The sequence below is a fragment of the Varanus komodoensis genome, unplaced genomic scaffold (genome assembly GCF_004798865.1).
Source record: "Varanus komodoensis strain SLA01 unplaced genomic scaffold, ASM479886v1 scaffold114, whole genome shotgun sequence".
NCBI lineage: Eukaryota > Metazoa > Chordata > Lepidosauria > Squamata > Varanidae > Varanus > Varanus komodoensis.
Window position 1 is genome coordinate 423,131 of NW_025335328.1, and position 19,766 is coordinate 442,896.

The window sequence follows — 19,766 nt, forward strand, 5'->3', positions numbered from 1 at the left end:
GAGGGAGGCCAAAGAAGAGGAGGCTTAACCCAGAAAAACAGACGCGGCTCGATCAGGAAGCAGAGCAGCCGGGGCAGGAGAGCTCGCCCGGCCTTAGAGGGGGCTGTGGCCCATCTGGCCACCTGTGGGCCAGCCCTCGCAGGGTGCGGGCGAGGTCTCGGCGCATGCATGCGCCGGTCTGCCCCCACCCTCTGCTGCCGCCCCGCCACTTGCAGCAATGCTCCCGGAGGAGGTGGGGAGGCTCCCGCAGTGGGGCAGCCAGGAGCACCTTTCAGCGGCTTGGGGCTCAGGCACAGCATCCCCAAGCCCAGAGGTGGATGGGGCCCAGAGGCCATGGGTCCACACTCCCGCTCCGGCAGGACGCCCAGTTAAAGCACCCCCGACAGGGGGCTCCACGGGGGGAGAGCCCCGGCCCGGGGCTTCCGCGGCCTCGTTGTGCTGCCGGCCCGGAAGAGCGCCCGATGGTCGGCAGGAGTCTGGCTCCGTGTCACTTCGGCTGCTGCGGGCGGCGCCGGCGCGTGTGCGGAGAGGAGCGGGTGCCGCTCGCGTTCAGGCCGGGCCGCCGCCGCAGCGTCCTCCACGGGGGTCCCTCGGAAGCCGGGCAGGCGCGGCGGGGCGAGCCGGGACCGGCCCGGCCCGGCTGCCCGCGCCTCTGAGCCGCTTCGACCCGCGGCTGCGGCCGCTCGCGGGGCTCTGGCCCGCCCGGCGCCGCACTCCGCCTCCGGCCTGCAGGGGGCGCTCGGCGCTCGGGCCAGAGAGGCCGCGGGCAGAGCGGCCCCCCGCCGGAAGCGCCGGCGCGCGCCCTCCCCGCGGACCCGCTTCCGCAGACGCCGCGCGACGGAAGCCGGAAGGACGTGGAGCGAGCGGGCCGCGCCGACAGGTGAGCCCGCGCCCCCGCCCGCCCCCCGCCCGCCGGCCGCTCTCCCCCCCGCCCCCCTGACCCGCCGCCGCTCGTCTCCCCGCAGGATGGTGACGGACGTGCAACTGGCCATCTTCGCCAACATGCTGGGCGTCTCGCTCTTCCTGCTCGTGGTGCTCTACCACTACGTGGCCGTCAACAACCCCAAGAAGCAGGACTGACCGCCGCCGCCGCCGCCGCCGCCGCAGGTAACGGACCACGAGCGCCCGCCGGCAGCCGCGCCCCGCCGCCGCCGCCGCCGCCGCCTCCTCACCACCCGCCCTTCTCTCCCCGGCAGGGCCGCCCGCGGCGCCGATGGCCCGCCCGCCCCGAGGAAGCCCGCGCACGAAGCCGGGGGCCGAAGCCGCGCGACTCGACGACCTCCGGCAGGCAGCGGGGAGCCGGGCGCTTCGTCGCAAAACCAAATTTATTAATTAGAAATCTGTTACAAGGAAGTCTCGTCTCAAAAATAGTCTGCAACCGAGTAGCCAGCCCTGCTCGGGCCGAGGCGCCGGGTGGGCCCGGCCGCCGGCGGAGGCGCCCCGGGAGGTGGGCGCGCAGGGCTCCCCGGAGGGGCCCGCGGCTGTCGGCTCGCTGCTTCGGGGCGCAGCCGGCGGCCCCGGGAGGTGCGGCGGGCTGCTGGTGAGGTGTCAGGCGCGGTCCGCGGGCCGAAGGCGCAGCTTTGGCACGGAGGGGCAGGGCCGCCGGCTCGGGAGTGCCTCTGGTGCCAACGGGAAGGGGGGCTCGGCCGGCCCTTTCCACACCGAGGGGCGAGCTGCGAGCCAGCTGGTTCCTGGGACGGGGTGGGAGGGCAGCACCTGAGCGGCCACATAGGCTGGCCGGTTGCCGTGCCCCTGCCAGCGGGTCAGGCTTCGGAGCAGAAGGATAGGATCTTGTGGTAGGTAAGCTGTGGGGACTCCGCTCGTGCCTGGCGACGCTGCAACAGAGAGATCCGGCTCAGGGTCAGGCCGTGTCGCGGGCGGGCGGGCGTCTCCGCTGTCCCAGAGCTTCAAGAGGGAGGTGGGCACGGCCTCTGCCCCAGCGAGGGCACTGTTGAGTCTCACTGCAGCGCTTCCCCCGCCCCATACCTTGTCCGGCAAAACCTTGGGAGAGTTGTGCAGAAATAGTGGCTCTTCCCTCTGGCCAGTTACCACCAGTTCTGGCACCTCCAGTGGAAACTCTGCGGGGGGAGGAGACCATTCTCTGACACAGGGAGAGGGGGCTGGGGACCGCCTCTGGAAGAACTGGAGGCCCCAAGACCCTCCCCATGCCCTTTTCTGAGGGCCACTGCAAGGCCTACCTGGCAGGGAGCTCTGCTCCGGCAGGTGTGAGGCGGCGTATTTCCACGCCTTGAGGGCAGAGTTACCGCTGCAGCCGTGAAGCCTGAGTAGCTGCTGAGGTTGTCCGGCCGGTCGCCTGCGGATGGGGATCCGGCTGGGCCGAGGAATCAGCATCTCCAGGCTGCGGGAAGAGCGCAGGACTGGAGGAGGCACCCAAGAGCCAACCAGTCCTAGGGGATCTCAGGATGGTGGAGAGCAATGGTGCGGGGAGCAGTGCCCAGTCCTGCACTGGTGCAGGGCCTTCTGGATCACAGATACTCTGCCCTGGGTGGGGGTGGGGATTGCTGCTCTCTGGCACACAGGCTTCCACGAGTGCATCCCGGAAGCCGCTCCAAGTCCTTCCCAACCTGCAGGACCACCGAGCTCCGCTCGCTCCCGCCCCCCCATTGCACGAACCCTTCACGGCCATTACCTGGGCCGTCCTGAGAGCGCCTCACTGGTCAGCCGCCTCGAGAGATTCTGCATGGAGGAAGGAACGTCGGTGGGTACAGAGAAGACGCGGTGCAAGGGTGGCCCGGCCCCTCCGAGCCACCACAAGCCTAGGAGTACATACGGGGGGAGCAGCAGGCGATGGGGGCCGTTTTCCGGGGATAGGAGGGGTGGGGAAGCCAGGGGCCTGGCTGCCCGCGGGTGTGAGGGGGTAGAGAGGAGCAGGCGGCGGCGACAGCAGCTCAGGCAAAAGGCCCTTTCCGGAACGCGCGGTGCCTGGCAGCGGCACGCAGCCTCCGCAACAGCCCAGCCTCTCGACGTCTCGGCAGCCCACCAAGCCAGGGTAGGGGCTACCCCGGCCAGTGACCCTCCCCCCCCCGTCCAGCCGCTGCCCTGTACCTGCAGCAATGCTAGGCCACAAGGCGGAGGCGGCCTCGGCTCCTCTTGGGGGCGCTCTGCCTCCCGCAGCCCGTAGCAGGCCGCTGCCACCGCGCTAGCCTGGGCGGCCACGAGGAGGTTGCTGCAGCCGGGCCCTGCGCGACCAACGGAAGACAGACGGTCAGCGCCCGGCAAGGGTGACGGGCCGCTGCCGTGGGGCTGCCCTCAGGCTGGGCTCCTCGCACTTGCTGCCCCTTCTGGCGAGGTCGAACTGGCTGCCGGCAGCAGAAAATGGCCCCGCCGGGTCCCGCAACGCCACTGCTGACCACCAGCCAGAAATGCAAGTGGCACGGTTTGCGTGGGGAAGGGCCATTGAGTGGGATTTCGGGGAGGGGGTTGGCCATGCCCTCGGCAGAAATGGCAGCTGGGCTTTCAAGGGGGCCACTGGCAGATTTCCTTGGCATGTAACACAGAAACAAAGCAAGTCTGAAGGGGTCTCCTGGGCCATCTAGTCTGACCTCCGCCAGCTCTGCTCATGTGGGTGCCCAATCTTTCCTCAAACACCCGCACCAACGGGGCCTCAACCACCTCCCGAGGAAGCCCGTTCCACACCCTCGGGGCCTCAACCGCCAGCAAGTCCTTCCTGGCATCCAAGCTGAAGCCCGGTTCCTCGAACTTTGCCCCACTGGAGCGTGTCCGGCCCTCCGCTGCAGGGGAGAACAGCTCAGGGCCCTGCCCCACAGGACACCCTCTCGCACCCCCAGAAGCTGCTAACAGGCCCCCTGGGAGCCTCCCCTCCTCCAGCTGAAGAGACCCCACTCCCCCCACTCTCCTCCCAGGCCAGCCCTCCCAGCCCAGCTCCCATTCCTGTGCCCTGTGCTGGGCCGACCCCGACCTGGCAGTGTCTCCCCACGATGGGGAGCCCAGAACGGGGCGCGGTGCTGCAGCTGTGGGCACACCAGAGTCACACAGAGCGATATCAACACCTCCCTCGGTCGGGAAGCCATGCTTCTGGCTACATATCCAAGGATGGCATTCGTCACATGGCTGACCCATGTTCAGCCTGCAGCCGAGCAGCACCCGAGGTCCCTTTCACAAGTGCTGCTCTCCAGCCCCTTCGCCCTAACCTGTGCTTATCACATCCTTTCCTATGCCCCAAGTGCAAGACCTTGCACTTCTCCACATGGAACGCCATCCTGTTGCCTCCTGCCCACTTCCGCAGCCGGATCCTCCTGCACCTGGATCACCGGCTCCTCAGGGGTGGCCACCGCCCCCACGGCAGTATCTATCGCCTGCAAGTTTAGCCCGCAGGCGGTTGGAGCGGCACCTGGAGAGCCACTGCCCTGCAACGTGCCACAGAAAGTGTGTAGTGATTTGCTCCAATCCCCCCCACCCCTTCTGGGCAGCAGAAAGGTCAGGAGGGAAGAACCCGTTCCGTTTTTTTTCCCGTGGCAGAAAAGGCAAGCAACAAAGGCAGGCTGAAGGCCGGGCGAGATCAGCTTTCTTCGGGCCGATCTCCCAGCGCAATGCCACTGCTCGGTGACCGAGAGAGCAGGAGGACCGCCTGCTCCCCGGCTCCTCCGAATCGGGGCAGGATTTCCGCAGCAGCGCCTCCACTGCCATCTCGTCTGACCCCTGGCTCCACTCACGACATGCCCACCATGTGCACGTCCAGCCTGTCCTTGAACACCCTCCCCGATGGGGCCTCAACCGCCTCCCGTGGAAGCCCATTCCACACCCATGGTGTCCTAACTGTCAGGAAGTGCTTCCTGGCATCCAAATGGAACCTTGGCTCCCTGATCTTTGCTCCATTGGAGCGTGTCCTGCCTTCCTCTGCAGGGGAGAACAGCTCTCTGTCCAACAGGTCTCAGTTCCACAGAGCAGGTGAGCTGTAAGGGGGGGGGGCATTCCCTTAGAGGAGAACAGCAACAACCCGCTTGCTCCAGAGTGCTGAGGCTTCCAGACTGCTCCCCGTAGCGCCCGCCCCCCCCCCCCAGCCCCATCTCCAAGGCAGGCTGTTGGGCTGGCTGTTGCTGCTCCGGGAGGGCACGGAAGCGCCTGTTCCCCCGGCGTCCCGCTGCCACAGCCCCAGGCAACCTTCCGCGGGGCTTGTGGAATCAGTCTGCCTCTCGGCTTCGCACGACTGCAGCCAGCTAGTGCTCGGCGGATCAGCCTCAACACGGGAGGAAGCAGTTCTCCGTAGCGCAGCGTGCCGGGCGATGAACATTTTGTGCACGAGAAAGCAACCCGATTAAAAACACGCTCTTTGCTCGAGCCACGTGGAATGCGGTCTGGACTTCTGCAGCGCTGGTCCTTAAAACCAGCCGCCTTCCAGTGTCGTGCGGTGAGGTGTGTGTGTGTGTGGGGGGGGGTTTGCAAGCACAGCGGTATGTGCATTGGCACTGGGAGGCGCAAGCGGGTCACGCTGAGCCCCGCGAGGGGACGGGGTGTGTGCGGGGGCCCGTGAGCACCGCCGCCTCAGATCCTTGCCCAGGCAGGAGACCGTGCTCCCTTCGGACCCTCTGGAGCAGCTGCAGGGCCCCTCAGTGCGCACAGAACTGCTCTGGCACAGAGTCCTGAGGTAGAGGTCACTGCTTTGGAGGCCTTGCAAGGGTGTTGGCCAAACTCTCTGGGGCACTCGAGTGGCAGCATCACGAGCCTGCACCGCGCAAGCAGCCAGGGGTACCGCTCCCCGCACAGCCCCCGAATTGGCTGGCACACTCAAGCTGCTCACAGGAACCTCGGTGCCAGTTTCGCTGGTGAGCACAGAAAGCACCGGCCGCAACCCTCTTTGGCCAAGTCCCCCCGGAGCAGGATCAGTGGGAGGGCCAGGCTGGCTGTGGCTCCCTCTGCAGAGGGCTGCCGGGCTCAGGGGTGGCCCCAGCACGCCCCACGCCGAGCAGGACTCAGGACTGGCTGCTCCACGGGGGGCGGGGGGGGGCGAAGAGTCCGAGGGCGGGGGGGCGCTTCCTGCCTAGCCCCGGTGAGCCAGCCGCAGCGAGCCACGGACCCCGCTTGCGGGCCCCCCCACCCGCCACGGCTGCCTTGGCTGCCCGCTCACAAGCAGGCCGGAGGCTCTGGGCTGGCGGCCCACGCCCACGGAGGGGCGCCCCACTGGCCCCTAGCCACGGCCTGCTCAGGCGGGCAGCGTGCTGGAAGTGCCTGTGGCAGAGCGAGCGGTCCCCCAAGCAGGGCGGAGGAGGCCGGGCTGCCGTACGAACCTGTCACGCTGAGGCTGGCTGGGAGGGAGCAGGCGAGGCGGGCAGGCAGCTGGAGCTGAGAGGCGGTCTGGGAGGCGGACGGGGAGAGCGGGGGCGCCGCCTGGACGCTGCTCGCTGCCGCTCGGAGCAGGGCGTGGTGCTGAGGGCGCCGCTTCTCCTGGGCCCGAGGCTCTAGGCGGGGAGGGACAAGCACAACAGCCAGTTCCGCTGCCCCCCGCGCCCCTCCACACTCCCACCCACCCATCTACTGAGCAGAGGCCGAGGCTGAGAGCAGGCATGGCTCATGGGGGGGGGGGGGGCGTCCTGATGCCAGCAGTGAGTGGTCCACCCCAGACACTTGGCGGTGGCCCCGTGCTCCTGAACGCAGAACTGTGCCGCCTGACCCTGCGGCTCATGGCGTCTCGAGGCCACAGTCCTCCTGGTGCGGGCAAATGCAGGAGGGCACGAAGAAGGCCACACGCAGACCTGGAGGGCTACCGGGCCAGGCCCCTCCCCCACCAGGGACCGCAGTGCCAAGCCGCCCCGGTCACGGGGGTGCCCATGACAGCGCCAAGCACGTGGGGGCTGCCAGGCATGGAGAGGGCGGGGAGCGATGCTTGACGGACAGCCGGACGGAGCCGCAGTCTGCGCAGCCGAGGCAGCCCCCTGCCTGCCTGGGCCTGGCCGCTCGGCACGTGGGGGCGGGGGGGGGCTCGGGTCGCCTGTGCAAGGAGCAGCAGCGCAGGCCCGGCAGCGGCGAGAGCCCCTCGGGGGCCCAGGCCTCCTGCCGCTGCCGCACCCGAGCTGCCCCTTCCTGCGACGGACAGCAGCCTTGCGGGTCCTTCCCAGCTCAAGGGGCGGATGGATGGGTGGTCAACTGCGGGGTCCCTCTGCCCGAGGCCCACCCAAGCCCGGGCTGCCGTCAGCCCAACAGAGGAGCAGATCGCTTGCGATGCACTTTTATTCAGGAGAGGCAGGAGCAACGGCCGCGCCGGTCACGGCTGCCCCGCGCGGCAGCACAGCCGCCCCCAGATCCACCGGAGCGCTCCCAGCAGCGATCTGCCGGGCAGCTTACCTCGCACAAGCGCCAGCGCCCGGGAGGGGTCTTTCTGCGGGCCCTGCCCCTGCCCCGTGCCCCCCGCAGGGGCAGCGGGGTGGTGGCAGCTGAAGGCAAAGCTCGGCGAGCTCTTGACCTGGGGGGAGGCCGGCTGGCTGCCGCCACTGCCGCCCATGCTGAAGCTCCTGGCCCGGCAGAGGGAGTTCTCCGAGAGGGACGCCGAGACCCCACTGCGAAGGAATGGAGAGGGCGTGCATCAGGCGCTGCTGGGACAGCCCTCCCGGGGCCTCCGGGGCGGCCCTGGCTTCGGGCAGGCAAGGGTGGTCCAGAGGCAGCCCCCCCCCCCGGAGGGGAAGCAATGGCACCCCTCCCCAAAGCCCCCGAAGGCCTCCACATCCAGCCGGGCCCGTCCCTGCGGAGGGGTGGCGGACATCGACCCACACGGCTCACTCCTGCTCCCCTCCCCGGATCAAACAGCCGTCATCCGCTCACACCGCGGCCCGTGCCACCACGCCCATCGCTGCTGGCGCAGAGGCTGCGGACGGGCATTTCCCCATCGCTGCTGCCCAGGACTATGAGCCTCTCCCAGGCAAACGTGCGAGAATGAAGTGGCCGCTCGGCCGGGGCTCCCCCCCCCCCCGGAAAATAGCTGGGAGGGGAAGCACTGTCGCTCTCCGGAGCCTGAGCTGCCCCCATCTGAGCCAGTCAGCCGAAGCGGCCCAGCAGAGCCCGTTCCAGGAGCACAAGGGATCCCGAGCTGGTGAAAAATGCCCACAGTGAAGCAGAAATGCTTTTGCAGGAAGAGGGGCTTGTGCTCGCTTTGCCGTGACCACCCATTCAGGGCCGGGGGTCTCCTTTTCATTGCCCTCCCATCCCGCCCAGCAGCCGAAGCGCGCTCGGCTGGCTCTGGCCTGCCTTCCGTCCCTCAGGAAAGGAAACAGGCGGCAGCATCGCCGGAGGAACGGGTCCCAGTGTCTTCCGGGACTCCGGCCCGAGCTGCCACCTACTGGCTTGGCCATGGAAGCCCATGAGGCGCGAGGGGAAGCGGCCGGGGGATCCCCGCCACCCAGCGCTGCCCGGCAGGCTGTGCCCACAGGCTCGGCTACATACTTGGCCCCCTTGGGAGGAGTCCGGGGTCCCTTCCTCCGGGAGAGGCCTGCCACGGCCCTCATGCCGCGGACGTGCTTCAGCATCCAGGCACGCAGGTTGCTGAGGCAGCTGTGCTCCGACAGGATGATCCGCGGCCAGGGGTTGCACTCCGCCATGTCCAGGGCGGCGACCGCCAGGGCTCTCCCGACCTGTGTGCATGTGGGGGAGGGCAGCCGGCTGTGGGTCTTGTGGCCCGCAGAAGCGCTTCAGCGAAGCCGGGGAAAGGGCCTTCCCCTCGGCAGCAGAGCAGAACAAGGCGGCGCGGGACCTGGGGCGACCCCCCGTGCCTCCTGCTGCCTCAGGCAAGTGGCAGCGGCCTCTGCACCAGAGAAGTGGCTGCTCTTCTCTGCTGGTCTTGCCTGTCGGCTGCCGGGCTGCACGAACCCAGGAGTAAGCCCGGCTCATGCCATCCTCACAGCCCACCAGGGAATTCCTGGAGGTGCCCCGGGGCACCTGCTGCCAGGGAACGTCCGGGGCTGACAAGGCGAGCCAGGAGTCCTGCCCCCCCCCCGCCCCGCTCTGTGACTGGTTTCTTCTGGGGAGCACATGAGGCAGGGCAGCGCCTGCTATATCCCACAGGGACGAATGGGGAGCTTCCACTTCTGCCTGGCCAGCAGGGGCTTCTGGGACTGACCAGAAATGGCCATGCGGGGAAGGCCCTCCCTGCTTGGGAGAAGGTCCTGGGGCACAGACTCCACTTGAGGACCAGTACCTGCTCAAACAGATCCACAGTGTACTTGGAAGGGAACGCCGGGAGAGGTGGCGGGGTCGCCCGCCCGTTGTCATGGCAGGCCGCCGGAACTGCGTTGACCGATCGCCCCGTGTTGTAATTGCACTCCAGTGTGTAGCTGGGAAGACATGAAGGGGGATGGCAGGGAAGCGGCTCCCAAGCCCGACCGGGAGCCGGAGGAGGGGAAGAGACACCCGGCCAGCACCCTGCCTGTGCTCCGCTGGCCCTGGGGAGGCGCCACACAGCCCCCGCTGGCCCCTGCTCCCCTCGGCCGGCCAGCGATCTCTCCAGGCTGTCGGGCGCCGCACATTTTGCCTCCAGGAGTTGGTCATGCTCACCTCCCCAGCCACGCCAGGCCACGCCAGGCCATGCCAGGGCCCCTGGACGGAGGTTCCCCATGGGATCCCCGCAGGGCAGCAGAACCGTTCGCTTTCTGGCTGTACGGAAAGGAAAAGTGGGTGGAACTCCCAGGAGGCAGGAGCTGCTGGGACACGCACCTGTGAATGATGCCCGAGGCTTTGTAGATGGCCACGCGCCCGCTGCCCTCCTTGGACTGCCCGTCCCTCTTATCTTTGGCATACATGTTCTTCTCGGAGAAGTTGCAGCCCGCGAAATCAAAATGGGCTGAGTTCAGGGAGATGAGCTTTGGAAACAGCATGTTTTCCACCTGCAGGACCGAGGGAGGCTGGGGCAGTCGGCAGTGACAGCTGGTCCGGCCCCCACCCAGGCCCAGCTGGTCGGCCATGGCCCTCCGAGGCCACCACACAGCTCCGTGGCTGAGGGGGAGAGGGCAGCTGCCGCAGCTGCTCAGAAAACCCCTCGCGGCCCAGTTCCCTCCGGTCAGCGCAGCGGCAGGGGGTGCCTGGGCTTCTCGGGGGCGGGGGGCAATCTTTAACCCCGGCCACGCTCGGATCGCACACCCCCTTCCCTGCTGCCACGCTCCTTCGGACAGCCCCCGACAAGCTCAACCCGCGGGCAGCCTGAGCGGCCCTGGCAGCCGCCCCTCACCTGCTGGTTCTCGTCGGAGATGCTGTTCCCGTACATGAAGCAGCCGCGCTTGGAGGCGTGCCCGTGCAGGTCCACATAGTACGCCAGGCCACTCTGCTGGGGCGGGATGGCCTCCGGGGCGGGCGGGAGGGGGCTCCCCACGTCGTTCTCGGGGGCCGGCGGCTCTTTGGAAAGGATCCAGACGTTCTGGTCCTTGCTTCTCGGGGCCTCCGAGGACTCGAGCTTCTGATGCGAGGGGGGACCTGCATCCCCGGGGCTGTTGTGGAGGTTGTTGGCGTTCTCCAGCTCGGAAAGGCAGGGCTCCTCCCTGGGGGGGCAGTTGTGCGAGGGACGCTGGTTGGCTGCCGCCGTGCTGAGGGGAGGGACGCAGGCCCGCCAGTCGGGGGCGCCAGGCTGGACTCGGCTGTGGACGTGGTGGTACAGCAGGACGGCTTTGGCTCCGAACACGGCGGGGTGCAGCTCCGCGTCGGGGCTCAGATACTGGCGGTTCAGGTTCACTCCCCGAGAGTCTGTCCTGCGGGCAGGGGAATGGAGGCTGCGGGCTGGGCGACGGCACTCTGGTGGGCGCCGGGCCTCGCCTGCTCTGTCCGACCGGCCGCCCCTGGGAAAGCGTGTGCAGCCCCCGCCTCCAGCACAGCTCTCTGGCCACCCGCACACCCCAGCAGCCCCCGCATCCCTCCAAGCGGGGCAGAAACCCACACACCGAGCCAGCGCGCTGCTCCGGGGCCCTGGGCCACTTTTCATGAGCACACCCACTTCAAAGCCCTGGGAGCTGCTTGCGGCCATCCTGACGGCAGGAGCCGGCACTGCTGGGCCGACTGGAGGCCGGAGGGCTCAGGGGACGAAGGCCCCGTGCCCAGGGGATGCCAGCAGGCCCTGCTCAGCCGCCTGGCTCAGCCTCCCCACGGCCTGCTGGGTTTTTTATTGTGCAATCCCAGGACAACCAAGCGACACCATCACAAGGGAAGCAAAAGGGGGAAAGAAAAAAAATGCAATGTTTGGAAAGTATTTGAGAAACGAATACTCAAATCCGCAAGGCACCGACTGCATTTCCATTTTATGTCCCTAGATGCCATTGTTGGAAATATCGATGCACAGACTAGACCCTAATGGTCACCCACCGAACAATCCAAAGTTTAATTAAATCCTCCATCTGGTGTGTTATCACAGGAGGCCGTTTATCCTTCCGGTATTGGAATAAGAGTCTTTTAGCTGCCAGAAGGGCATAGAAAATCCATTCACTGTGACATTCCAAGAGATGAGCAAGTAATTCAAAACAACACACGTGTCCTTCAATCTGAAAAGAATCTTTCATTGCTTCCTCCTGAATGGAAGCTGCCACTGGGCCAGGCCCAGGCACAAAATGAGGAGAAGTGCTGCCAGATCTGTGCCTCCAGCCGGCAGCTGCTTGGCTGAGCCCTCATCAAAGAGGTGCTGTGTATGCAAAGCATCCATTTTTGCCCAATTGCATATAGCCCGAGATCTGAATTCCCTTGTGAAATGGATAACAGAGGCCCTCCAACTGGCGGGGCAGTGGAGTGTTCTCCAACTCACCCCCACATTCCTGCAGGAGGCCCGTGGGCCTCTTTGTTCACCAAGTCCTACAATTTATACGTATAAACTGTAACCTAAATTGTGGGCCAATGTACTTTGTCCGGCCTCAGCCAGGCTCTGCAGTGGCAAAAGCAGCAGGGCCAGGGCCAAACTGCACGCATTTCTGGGTAGCCACGGCGGACATTCGTCCTCCGCCTGCAAAGCAGAGAATGGCGAACGGCAAGGACCGACAAGCTGAGCCAAAGCCCAGTTCAGCCTTTCGGGCCAGGCCTGCCAAAGAAACATTTTCTCACCCCTTTTTAAATCCAGATTTGACCATGGGAAGTTATGCTAAACTGCCACTGGTGTGGAAGCATATGCCACAGCTCTCTAGCTGCCAAAACTGGAAAGGATGCATTGATATGGCAGGAGCCCAGTGTGATCTATCTGGGGAGAGGATCCAAAAACAAGGATTCCAAAACAAACAAGGGAGAAGAATCTAAGTGGAAAAGACCAATGGTACAAGAAAGAGCGAGGAGGTCAAATCCACCATCTTTGGTCTGAAATTGCATCCTTTGCAAAAGATCTCTGCGGTGGAGTGGAGCCACAAAAATTTACAAAACAAAGCATTAAATTCTGAAAATACTTGGCAGGCACCAATAAAGGAATACCATGCAAAATATAAACCATCTGAGGTATAAATGCATTTACTCTGCCCCATCATTTAACTCTGAATGTCCATCCATCGAAATTCCTGTCCTCATTAATCAACTTACTGAAATTTAAGTTATTCATCTGTAAAATGTTTCCTGGTGCAGGAAGGTAATACATCTAGCACCGAGTCTAAATGGCCAGATGGATCAAAGAGCATCTAGGGCCTTCTCTCCAAGAGGCAGGAGCTCCCACTCTGACCAGTTGTAAGAAATGCCCTCGTGTCCGAAAGGAGCCGTTTCTGCGCATGGGCTGAGGCCTGGAGCCTGCAGTTCACGCTCCATCGCGTGCGGCCCAAAGCCAGGGCAGCGAGGCCTTCGTCTGCCGCGAAGGCTGCTCACGGCCCCCTCTTCCGCCCAGCAGCCGGCCGGAGGAGTCCGGGCTGCGTCCCACCTCCCGCCCGGCTCAGCGCCCACGGCAGCACTCACCGGTAGTGTCCCCGCACCACCCCGTCGGGGTTCAGCATGGGGATGAGCTTGAAGACAAACATGCGGCGGAGCACCTGCGCCCGGGGGTCCTCCTCCCGCAGGATGAACTCCAGGAAGCCGTTGAAGACGAAGCTGGAGGGCGTTTCTCCGGGATGCACTCTGCTGCTGAGGAAGAACACCTGGGCCGGAGGGAAAGCGGGCAGCCTGCTCCAGTGCTGGCCTGTGGCCTCAGCAAACGGTGGGCCGGCCGGCCACCCGCCCTGCACAAGTTGTCGCCTCCCCGTGGCACTCCCACAAATGGTTGCGTTGCAGCCTGGGAGTGACCGGGATCGAGCCGACATGTCAGCTCAGGCCCTTCCACCTCCAGGCTGCAAGACGACCAAATGGGGGGCAGTCGGGGGCCAGTTCTGCAAGGCCCTGGAACTATTCATCTTCCTCATGTCTAGGCGGCTTCTGACTCGGCAACCGCCAGGCTGAAGGGAGACCCAGCCTGCCTGCGGACCGTTTGCCTCATACAGGAAGGCAGCACTTCAAACGGGGAATACAGACCGAAGGAAGGGGAAAGCTGGAGACCAGAATGTCACCCTTACCCTCACACTGCCATTTTCAGGGCGGTTTAAGAATGGGAACAGGACGCCAGAAGAAGAAAAGGCAGGTAGAGGAGCAAGGCAGGGAAAAGAAAATGGAGGAGGAGTGGTTGAGGAACGTAAACCCTGAAAGGCCAAACATGGACATCTCAATGGAAAGCACGAAGGGAGCTGAGCCGACAGAGCAGAAGGAAGCAGGGAAGCATGGGGGAGCCGAGCCGGGAAGCAACCTCAAGGGGATGCCAAGCTACGCACACAGGCAGCAGAAGGCAGCAGGGCCGCGTCAGCAACGGCCTTCTCCACACTCCCACCTGGCCCGGCCCGGCCCGCAAGGCCTGGTGGCGGGGCCGTGCGCTCCTTCCTAGCCCCACTCGTAGCTGAAACCCGGGTCCCTCTGCACCCAAACCTGCGCTCCACTGCGGAGCTGCAGGGCGCAGCGCCGGGAGGCACAGGCAGAAACGCTTCTTGTGCCCGGAGCAGCCCCCCAGGTCAGCATCGAGATCAGACGCCCCTTCCCTGGCGCCACAGCCCGCCGACCAAAGGCTGGCGGTTGCTCCCGCGAGGGCCGGTGGCCGTCCGCTCTGCCAGCCCCTGCGGGGGCCCCTGCTCAGGCACGAGGCCCACGGCTCCCACCGCCGGGCTGCGGCCCACTCACTCTCTTGCCCACGAAGCAGTGTGGCCGGGGCGTGCTCTTGTCTGGGAAGAGCTTCTCCAGGCGCGCCTCCCGCTCCTCCTGCATGCCGTGGCGCGACGTGATGGTGAGCAGGTCCACGCGCAGCTTGTCCAGGGAGTAGCACAGGAGCTCCCGGTGGTAGTAGATGGAATCCAGAGAGCTGGAGGGAGGGAGGACGAGCGGGCCCTGTCAGTGCGGCTCCGTCCTCTCGGGGAGCGCCCCCGCCAGCGCCCGGCGGCTCTCCTCCCAGGCAGCAACTGGCCAGAAGGAAGTCACCAAAGCAGAGCAGTCCTTTCTGGGGCGCGGGGGAGGAGCCTCGACTCTCTTCCTTTGTGGCCGCTTTCCTTCCCTGTGGGCGGCTGTCGCGCCATGCTCTACTGCCCACCGCCGTGGCCAGAGGACCTGTGCTGGCTGACTGCCCACCCAGGGCGGACCCCCAGCGGCCGGGCCTCCTCCTCCCTCCCACCGGCCCGGGCGGGCAAGGAGCTGCAGGGGGCGGCAACCGACAGGCTGCCAGCGCCAGTGGAGCGGGAGGGGAGCCACGGTGCCCCCGGGGTGGGATGCCCTTGGCACGGGCCCTGCCCCCACCGGCCCCCTCTCTCTGGGGCGCCGCCCGGGCCCTGCAGGGGATTCAGGGCGGTCACTTACGGTGTCCCCTGGAGCGGGGCCTCCGTTTTCCCCTTAGCACGTCCTCCTCTGGGGCACTTCCTTGCTCTGTGGGCGGCGGCAGGCGGCTTCCCCTCAGCCCTTCTACAGTCTGTGCCTGCCCTCCGACTAACTGTGCTACAATGCGGGACACGAGTTTAGACGGGGAGGGAGGGCCTGGGCGCCCCTCTTCTTCCTGCCTTGCCCAGCCGGCCCCCCTCGCCGGCGCGGTCCGGGCACCCCGGCACCCCACGCAGAGGCAGCAGCCCCAGCAGCCCTCGGCTCCTGCCCTGGCTGTGGCGGCCCCGGAGGGCTCTGCAGCGCAGCAGGTGGGAGCGAGCGAGCGAACGGGGCAGGTGGGCAGGGCGGAAGCAGCGAGTGAAGGGCGGCGACCCTCCATTCAGGTTGGCCTTTGCCTCGGTTTCCCCTTCCCCGAGAGCCCCGTGGGAAGGGCCAGTGTGCAGAGCTGCCGAGAAAAGGGACCGGGGTCTCCCGGCCCTGGCAGGGCCCGCAGGTGTGGCCCCAATGCCTGGGCTCGCCATGAGGCCGTGTCCCCTCGGCCGAAGCGGAAAGGGCTGAACAGAGCCCTGCAGCACAGGGAGGGGATGGGGAGGTTGGGAGCTGCAGTCCAACTGATAAGGAAGGCACGGGGGTGGCGGGGGGGGGGGTGGCTCAGGTCAGGCGACAGCTCCGTCCTGGCTCAGGCGAAGCAGCGCCTCCTCCATGCAAGGCCCGTGAGCCGACGGAGTCAGTGGCCACGAGACACACCGGTGGCCACTGCTCTTGGCCGCTGCTTCCCGCGGGAGGGGCTTCCCTTGAAGCGCCTGAAGGAAACGGAAGGCAAACGGAGGCTGGAGCCACGGGCCGTGACAGCCAGGGAGGGAGCTGCCGGCACAGCCGGAGAAGGAGGCTGCTGCACAGTGCTCTGCCGCCGAGCTCGTGCCCGGCTTTCTTGGGAGTAGCGGGGGGGGGGGGCGTTTCGGGGGAGCCAGAGCTGGATCAGAGGTCGCTGCAGCAGCCAAAATTGACAGTGGCAGCCCCCGGCCACGGGCAGGGAAGACAAGCCCCCTGACCTGCAAGGGCCCGGTCTGGTTTTCCGGCTCCTCTGAGAACGAGGCGAATGGCCGGCGTTTCTTTTAAAGCATTTCTACCCCGCTTTTCCATTTAAAAAGTACCCAGATTGGCTTACGGCACACGAAGCAACTCAAAGAGAAAACAAAAGAACAGCCAATAGAAAACGAGCTGACACCGTGAAAACCAGTGCAATTAAGGAAAAGGCAATGTGTACTTTCCGAGTGGAAAGATGGGAGGGAACGGGCCTCAGGGGCCACTGGGGGAAAGCGAGTCACAGCGTGGGCGCAGCAGTCATGAGGATGGCCCCCTCTGGCACCCCCGGGGAAGGGGCCCAAGGACAGGAACGGCCTGGCGCACAAAAGGGGCCTCCTGGGAGGGGGCCCTGTGCGAAGGAGCGGCCTGGCGCACAAGGGCCACGGACGCGCCCGCTCGGCCACTGCAGCCCGGGGCACCGCCTTGCATGGGGGACGGAGCAGACGGCTCCAGCACTGCAGCCACCCAGCATGCCGGAGCTGCTTCGACCGGGCCACGCCGAAAATGCCGGAGCCAGGAGCTTCACAGGCCCCCGCCAGGGCCCGGAGCCGAATGCAGCTCCCGGGCAAAGCCCCGCCTGCAGATGGCGACAGTCACCATCTCTTGGACGAGGAGGGGGAACGTCCCCCAGCTGAAGCCCTACGAAGCCCTTGAAGTCAAGACAGGGCAGTGGCCCCTGCGGAACCGCTGCACTGCGACTCCCATGCTGGGCGGGGAGGCTGGGAGCTGCAGTCCAACTGACAAGGGCGGCACGGCGGGGAGACTGGCCCGGGCGCGGGCAAGCCTCCAGGCTGCATGGCCCGCCAGTGAGGACTGGCCCGAGGGCCCGGCCCTGGCGCCGGGTGTGCGGCTGCCTCACTGAGCCATGCAGGACGGCCGTGGGCCCCTCGGCAGCTCCGCAGCAGGGGCTCGGTGGCCTCAGGGTGCCTAGAGCAAGCTCTGGGTGCTGCGGACAGAGCCCCGCTGGCGGGATGGGGCTGCGCCAGCACGGGGCAAGCGAGAGGTGCCGCACAAGTCCCCCGAGGGGGCCTGGGGGGCAGAGCGGCCAGACTCAGCCGCGGAGCAGCGCCCGCCATCAACACGCCGAAGCCTGCCGGAGCGGCCAGGCAGCCTGCGTGCTCGCTTCAGGCTCTCGGGAGCAGCAGGCATTCTCCCTGCACAGTCAGCGCCCAGCGTTTCCCGCAGAAGCAGAGGGGCCCGTCGTCAGGAAGCAGCTGCTTTTACCCAGCAATGAGCTTTGCGTGGCGGAGAAGCAGCAGGAAGCAAAGAACTGTACAGTGCGTCTTCCTGGCCTTCAGCCGCCTGAACGCTGTGAGAACCGATTCCAGACGGAGAGTGTCTTGCCATGCAATGCCACCCTTTCCGGAGGACCATCACCAAGGAAGCAGAGGGCGGAGAGAGTGACTGGGGTGATCTGCCAGTGGCAAATGCTTCCGCAACAGCTCCAGTGCAGGCCGGCGCCCGGAAGAGTGTACACAGCTGGGCTTGGGGCCTGGTTACCTGAAGGCACGCCTCCTTCCACACCTGCCTGCCCGCCCCTTAAGATGTGGGGAGAGGCCCTTCTCCGGGTGCCCTCCCTGAAGGAGATTAGGAGGGTGACTACCCGGAGGAGGGCCTTCTCTGTGGTGGTGCCCCATTTATGCAATTCGCTCCCCAGAGAGGTTCGCCTGGCGCCGTCACTTTATTCTTTTCAGCGCCAGGCTAACCCTTTTTTATTTTCCTGATGTTTTAAGATCTGATTGTTTTAACTGGGGTTTTATTGTCGGTTGAAATTTTTCATTAGACACTGCGTTTTATTTTACATTGCTGTATTGTTAAACCGTCCCGAAACCTCGGTAAGAGATAGTCTAGAAAAGTTTTAAATAAATGAATGAATACGCTCCTCGCCCAGCATTTACAGCGGACGGGAGCCAGCAGCCGAGCAACACCCCACTGCCTCAGAGAGGTGGTTCCAGCAGGGTTTGGGGCCACGCGCTGCGTGGAAGGACCCTGGCGCACGCCCTCGGCAAGGCAATCAGCTGCACCCGGATGTGTGTGCTAGGAGGCAACGTCCAGACCGAGGGCTGGCCGCCTTTATGGGTCTGCAGGCACCTCTGGCGATTTGACAAGCTCTCCTAGGCAGCAAAAGGATTGCTGCCGATCATGACAGGGGCCTAAGACTGACACCAAAGCAGAGCGGGGACCGGAGCAACAGCACCCCGAAAGGCCCCTTGGAGCCCCCGGGTCCCGCCGGCAGCAGCAACCTGCCTCCTTCTCTGTCTACCGGCTGTGCCAACCCAATCGCTTCCCACCATCTCCTCTACTCCCCCAGTCTGGATCACCACTTTATGCGGGCACTCAGCCCGATTCACTGCTCAGGAGGCGGCCCGGGGCCTCTCCCGCAGGAGGAGCCCCTTCGTGCCACGTCACTCCCAACCCAGGCCGTGCTGCGGACGACAGAAGTGGCAGAAGAGTGGCAGCGACGCAGATGGCCCGGGGCCCCGCTCACCTGCCGGGGGAGAGGTGCCTGCCCTCCGCGAAGCGAGCGTCCAGCCGCGCCAGCATGTCCTGGCACTCCGTGTAGGAGAAGGGGTAGCAGAAGGCGAAGTAGGTGGTGGCTCCTCGGCAGTCCAGGAAGCAGTGCACAAAGGACAGGACGAACTGGGTCTCCGCCATCTGGGCGAGAGAAAGGGGGCAGCTGAGGCTGAGCGGGCACAGCCCAGGCTGTGGGCCCGTCCGCTGCTGGGCACTGCGAGCCCCACGCCCGCAGCTCTGGGCTGAGACGACGAGCCCCTGCCTCCTGCCCCCGCCGGGATTAATGCGCGGCCCACCCGTGCTCACAGCCTCCTTCCAGCTTCTTCCCAGCGACACCCCCACATCAGCTGTGCGGCAAGGGCAGGAAACGTCCACGCTGCCCCTTGGTGGACACTCTGTCCCCAAGCACTGCAAAGCGCTCGCTCCACTCGGGGCCGTCCAGGGGAAGAGGGCCAGAAGAGGGCGGCTGCTAGCATGCCGTCGAGGCACCTGCTGCGACGTGGGAAGCAGCGCCTCTCTGCTGCCAAATGCGTGGAAGGGGCCGGCCGGCCACCGACCTTCAGCGGCGAGCTCAGAACAGCCCCGCAGAGGAGCCAGCCTGCTCGGCCCAGTGCACCCAGAGGCCTCTCCTCTGCCCCGGCCTCTCACCGGGGGGGGGGGGGAGCCAGCAACTGCCTCAGGGCTTAGGGAAACGAGAGGAGGGAGGAGCAGGCTCCGTGCCGCCTGTGGCAGATTCCTGCCTCCTGGAAAAGGGGGCTGCACACAGCAGGCCCTGCCAGCTAAGAAGCTGCTTCTTCGCTAGAGTTACAAAAGACAGCTGGAGGAAAAATCAGTGTCTGCTTGCTAGTTCATCCTCTGGGGCAACACGTGTGTTTTCTCCAGAGACAACAGAGAGCCACATCAGTCCCCCCCTAAAAAAAAGAGTCACTGAACGGAACGGCCCGAACATGAACCAAGCCAGAACTAGATCAGGGACCAGGGCAAGCCTTTTCTGTTCTTTCAGACCATGGAAGATGAATTCTACCAGGGGACCCGCAAAACAGAAGCACTGCTAGGCTGAGACGGGGAGGCTGGAGCTGGCTGGTGGGCCTGACCCGCCTTCCCTTTGCCATGCACAGTTCAGGTCCACATTTCTACCCACCCGCCTTAAGAAGACCATGCTCATCTCATGGGAGCACACCCACGCCCAAACGGCAGCACCTGCGCCCGACTCCGTCCCCAAAGCACTTGCCAGAGGCGTACCTCGAAGACAGGCCGCTCACGGATGCGCTCCCACCGGGGCCTCGCAGGGACAGTTTTGACCAGGGGGGCCATGCCCTGAGAATAGAGCTTTGTCTGCTTGTTCATATTGACAATGTGGATCTTAATCGTTTTTCCTG

The 19,766-nt window shown here is 65.6% G+C and overlaps 2 protein-coding genes across 4 annotated transcripts; one reads left to right on the forward strand and one right to left on the reverse strand.

Annotated features, from left to right (window-relative positions):
* The first annotated feature begins 791 nt into the window (after window positions 1–791).
* OST4 (oligosaccharyltransferase complex subunit 4, non-catalytic) lies at window positions 792–1,353 on the forward strand. Its single transcript, XM_044421108.1, has 3 exons — window positions 792–880; window positions 966–1,107; window positions 1,197–1,353. Exon 2 carries the CDS (start codon window positions 967–969, stop codon window positions 1,078–1,080), a length of 114 nt encoding a protein of 37 aa, XP_044277043.1. The 5' UTR covers window positions 792–880; window position 966; the 3' UTR covers window positions 1,081–1,107; window positions 1,197–1,353.
* A 181-nt stretch (window positions 1,354–1,534) lies between these two features.
* Window positions 1,535–19,760, reverse strand: AGBL5 (AGBL carboxypeptidase 5). 3 transcript variants are annotated; one of them, XM_044421082.1, is made up of 16 exons: window positions 19,630–19,760; window positions 18,362–18,528; window positions 14,770–14,904; window positions 14,104–14,281; window positions 12,862–13,040; window positions 10,190–10,703; window positions 9,679–9,848; window positions 9,164–9,299; window positions 8,413–8,600; window positions 7,321–7,532; window positions 6,267–6,437; window positions 3,067–3,200; window positions 2,651–2,697; window positions 2,199–2,359; window positions 1,987–2,078; window positions 1,688–1,835 (listed from the first exon to the last, which is right to left on the reverse strand). In XM_044421082.1, exons 1-16 carry the CDS (start codon window positions 19,732–19,734, stop codon window positions 1,764–1,766), a joined length of 2,661 nt encoding a protein of 886 aa, XP_044277017.1. In that variant the 5' UTR covers window positions 19,735–19,760; the 3' UTR covers window positions 1,688–1,763. The 3 variants fall into 3 exon arrangements, with proteins under 3 accessions (XP_044277015.1, XP_044277016.1, XP_044277017.1); XM_044421080.1 differs by having other exon boundaries at window positions 1,535–2,078; XM_044421081.1 differs by lacking the exon at window positions 14,770–14,904 and having other exon boundaries at window positions 1,535–2,078.
* Window positions 19,761–19,766: the final 6 nt, after the last annotated feature.

Coding starts and splice junctions, on each gene's coding strand:
- OST4 (XM_044421108.1), top strand. CDS start 967: ATGGTGACGGACGTGCAACTGGCCATCTTCGCCAACATGCTGGGCGTC.
- AGBL5 (XM_044421080.1), bottom strand. CDS start 19,734: ATGAACAAGCAGACAAAGCTCTATTCTCAGGGCATGGCCCCCCTGGTC. Junction 9,849..10,189: donor TCTCCGACGAGAACCAGCAG/GTGAGGGGCGGC, acceptor TCGGTCCTGCAG/GTGGAAAACATGCTGTTTCC. Junction 9,300..9,678: donor GCCTCGGGCATCATTCACAG/GTGCGTGTCCCA, acceptor ATGTCTTCCCAG/CTACACACTGGAGTGCAATT.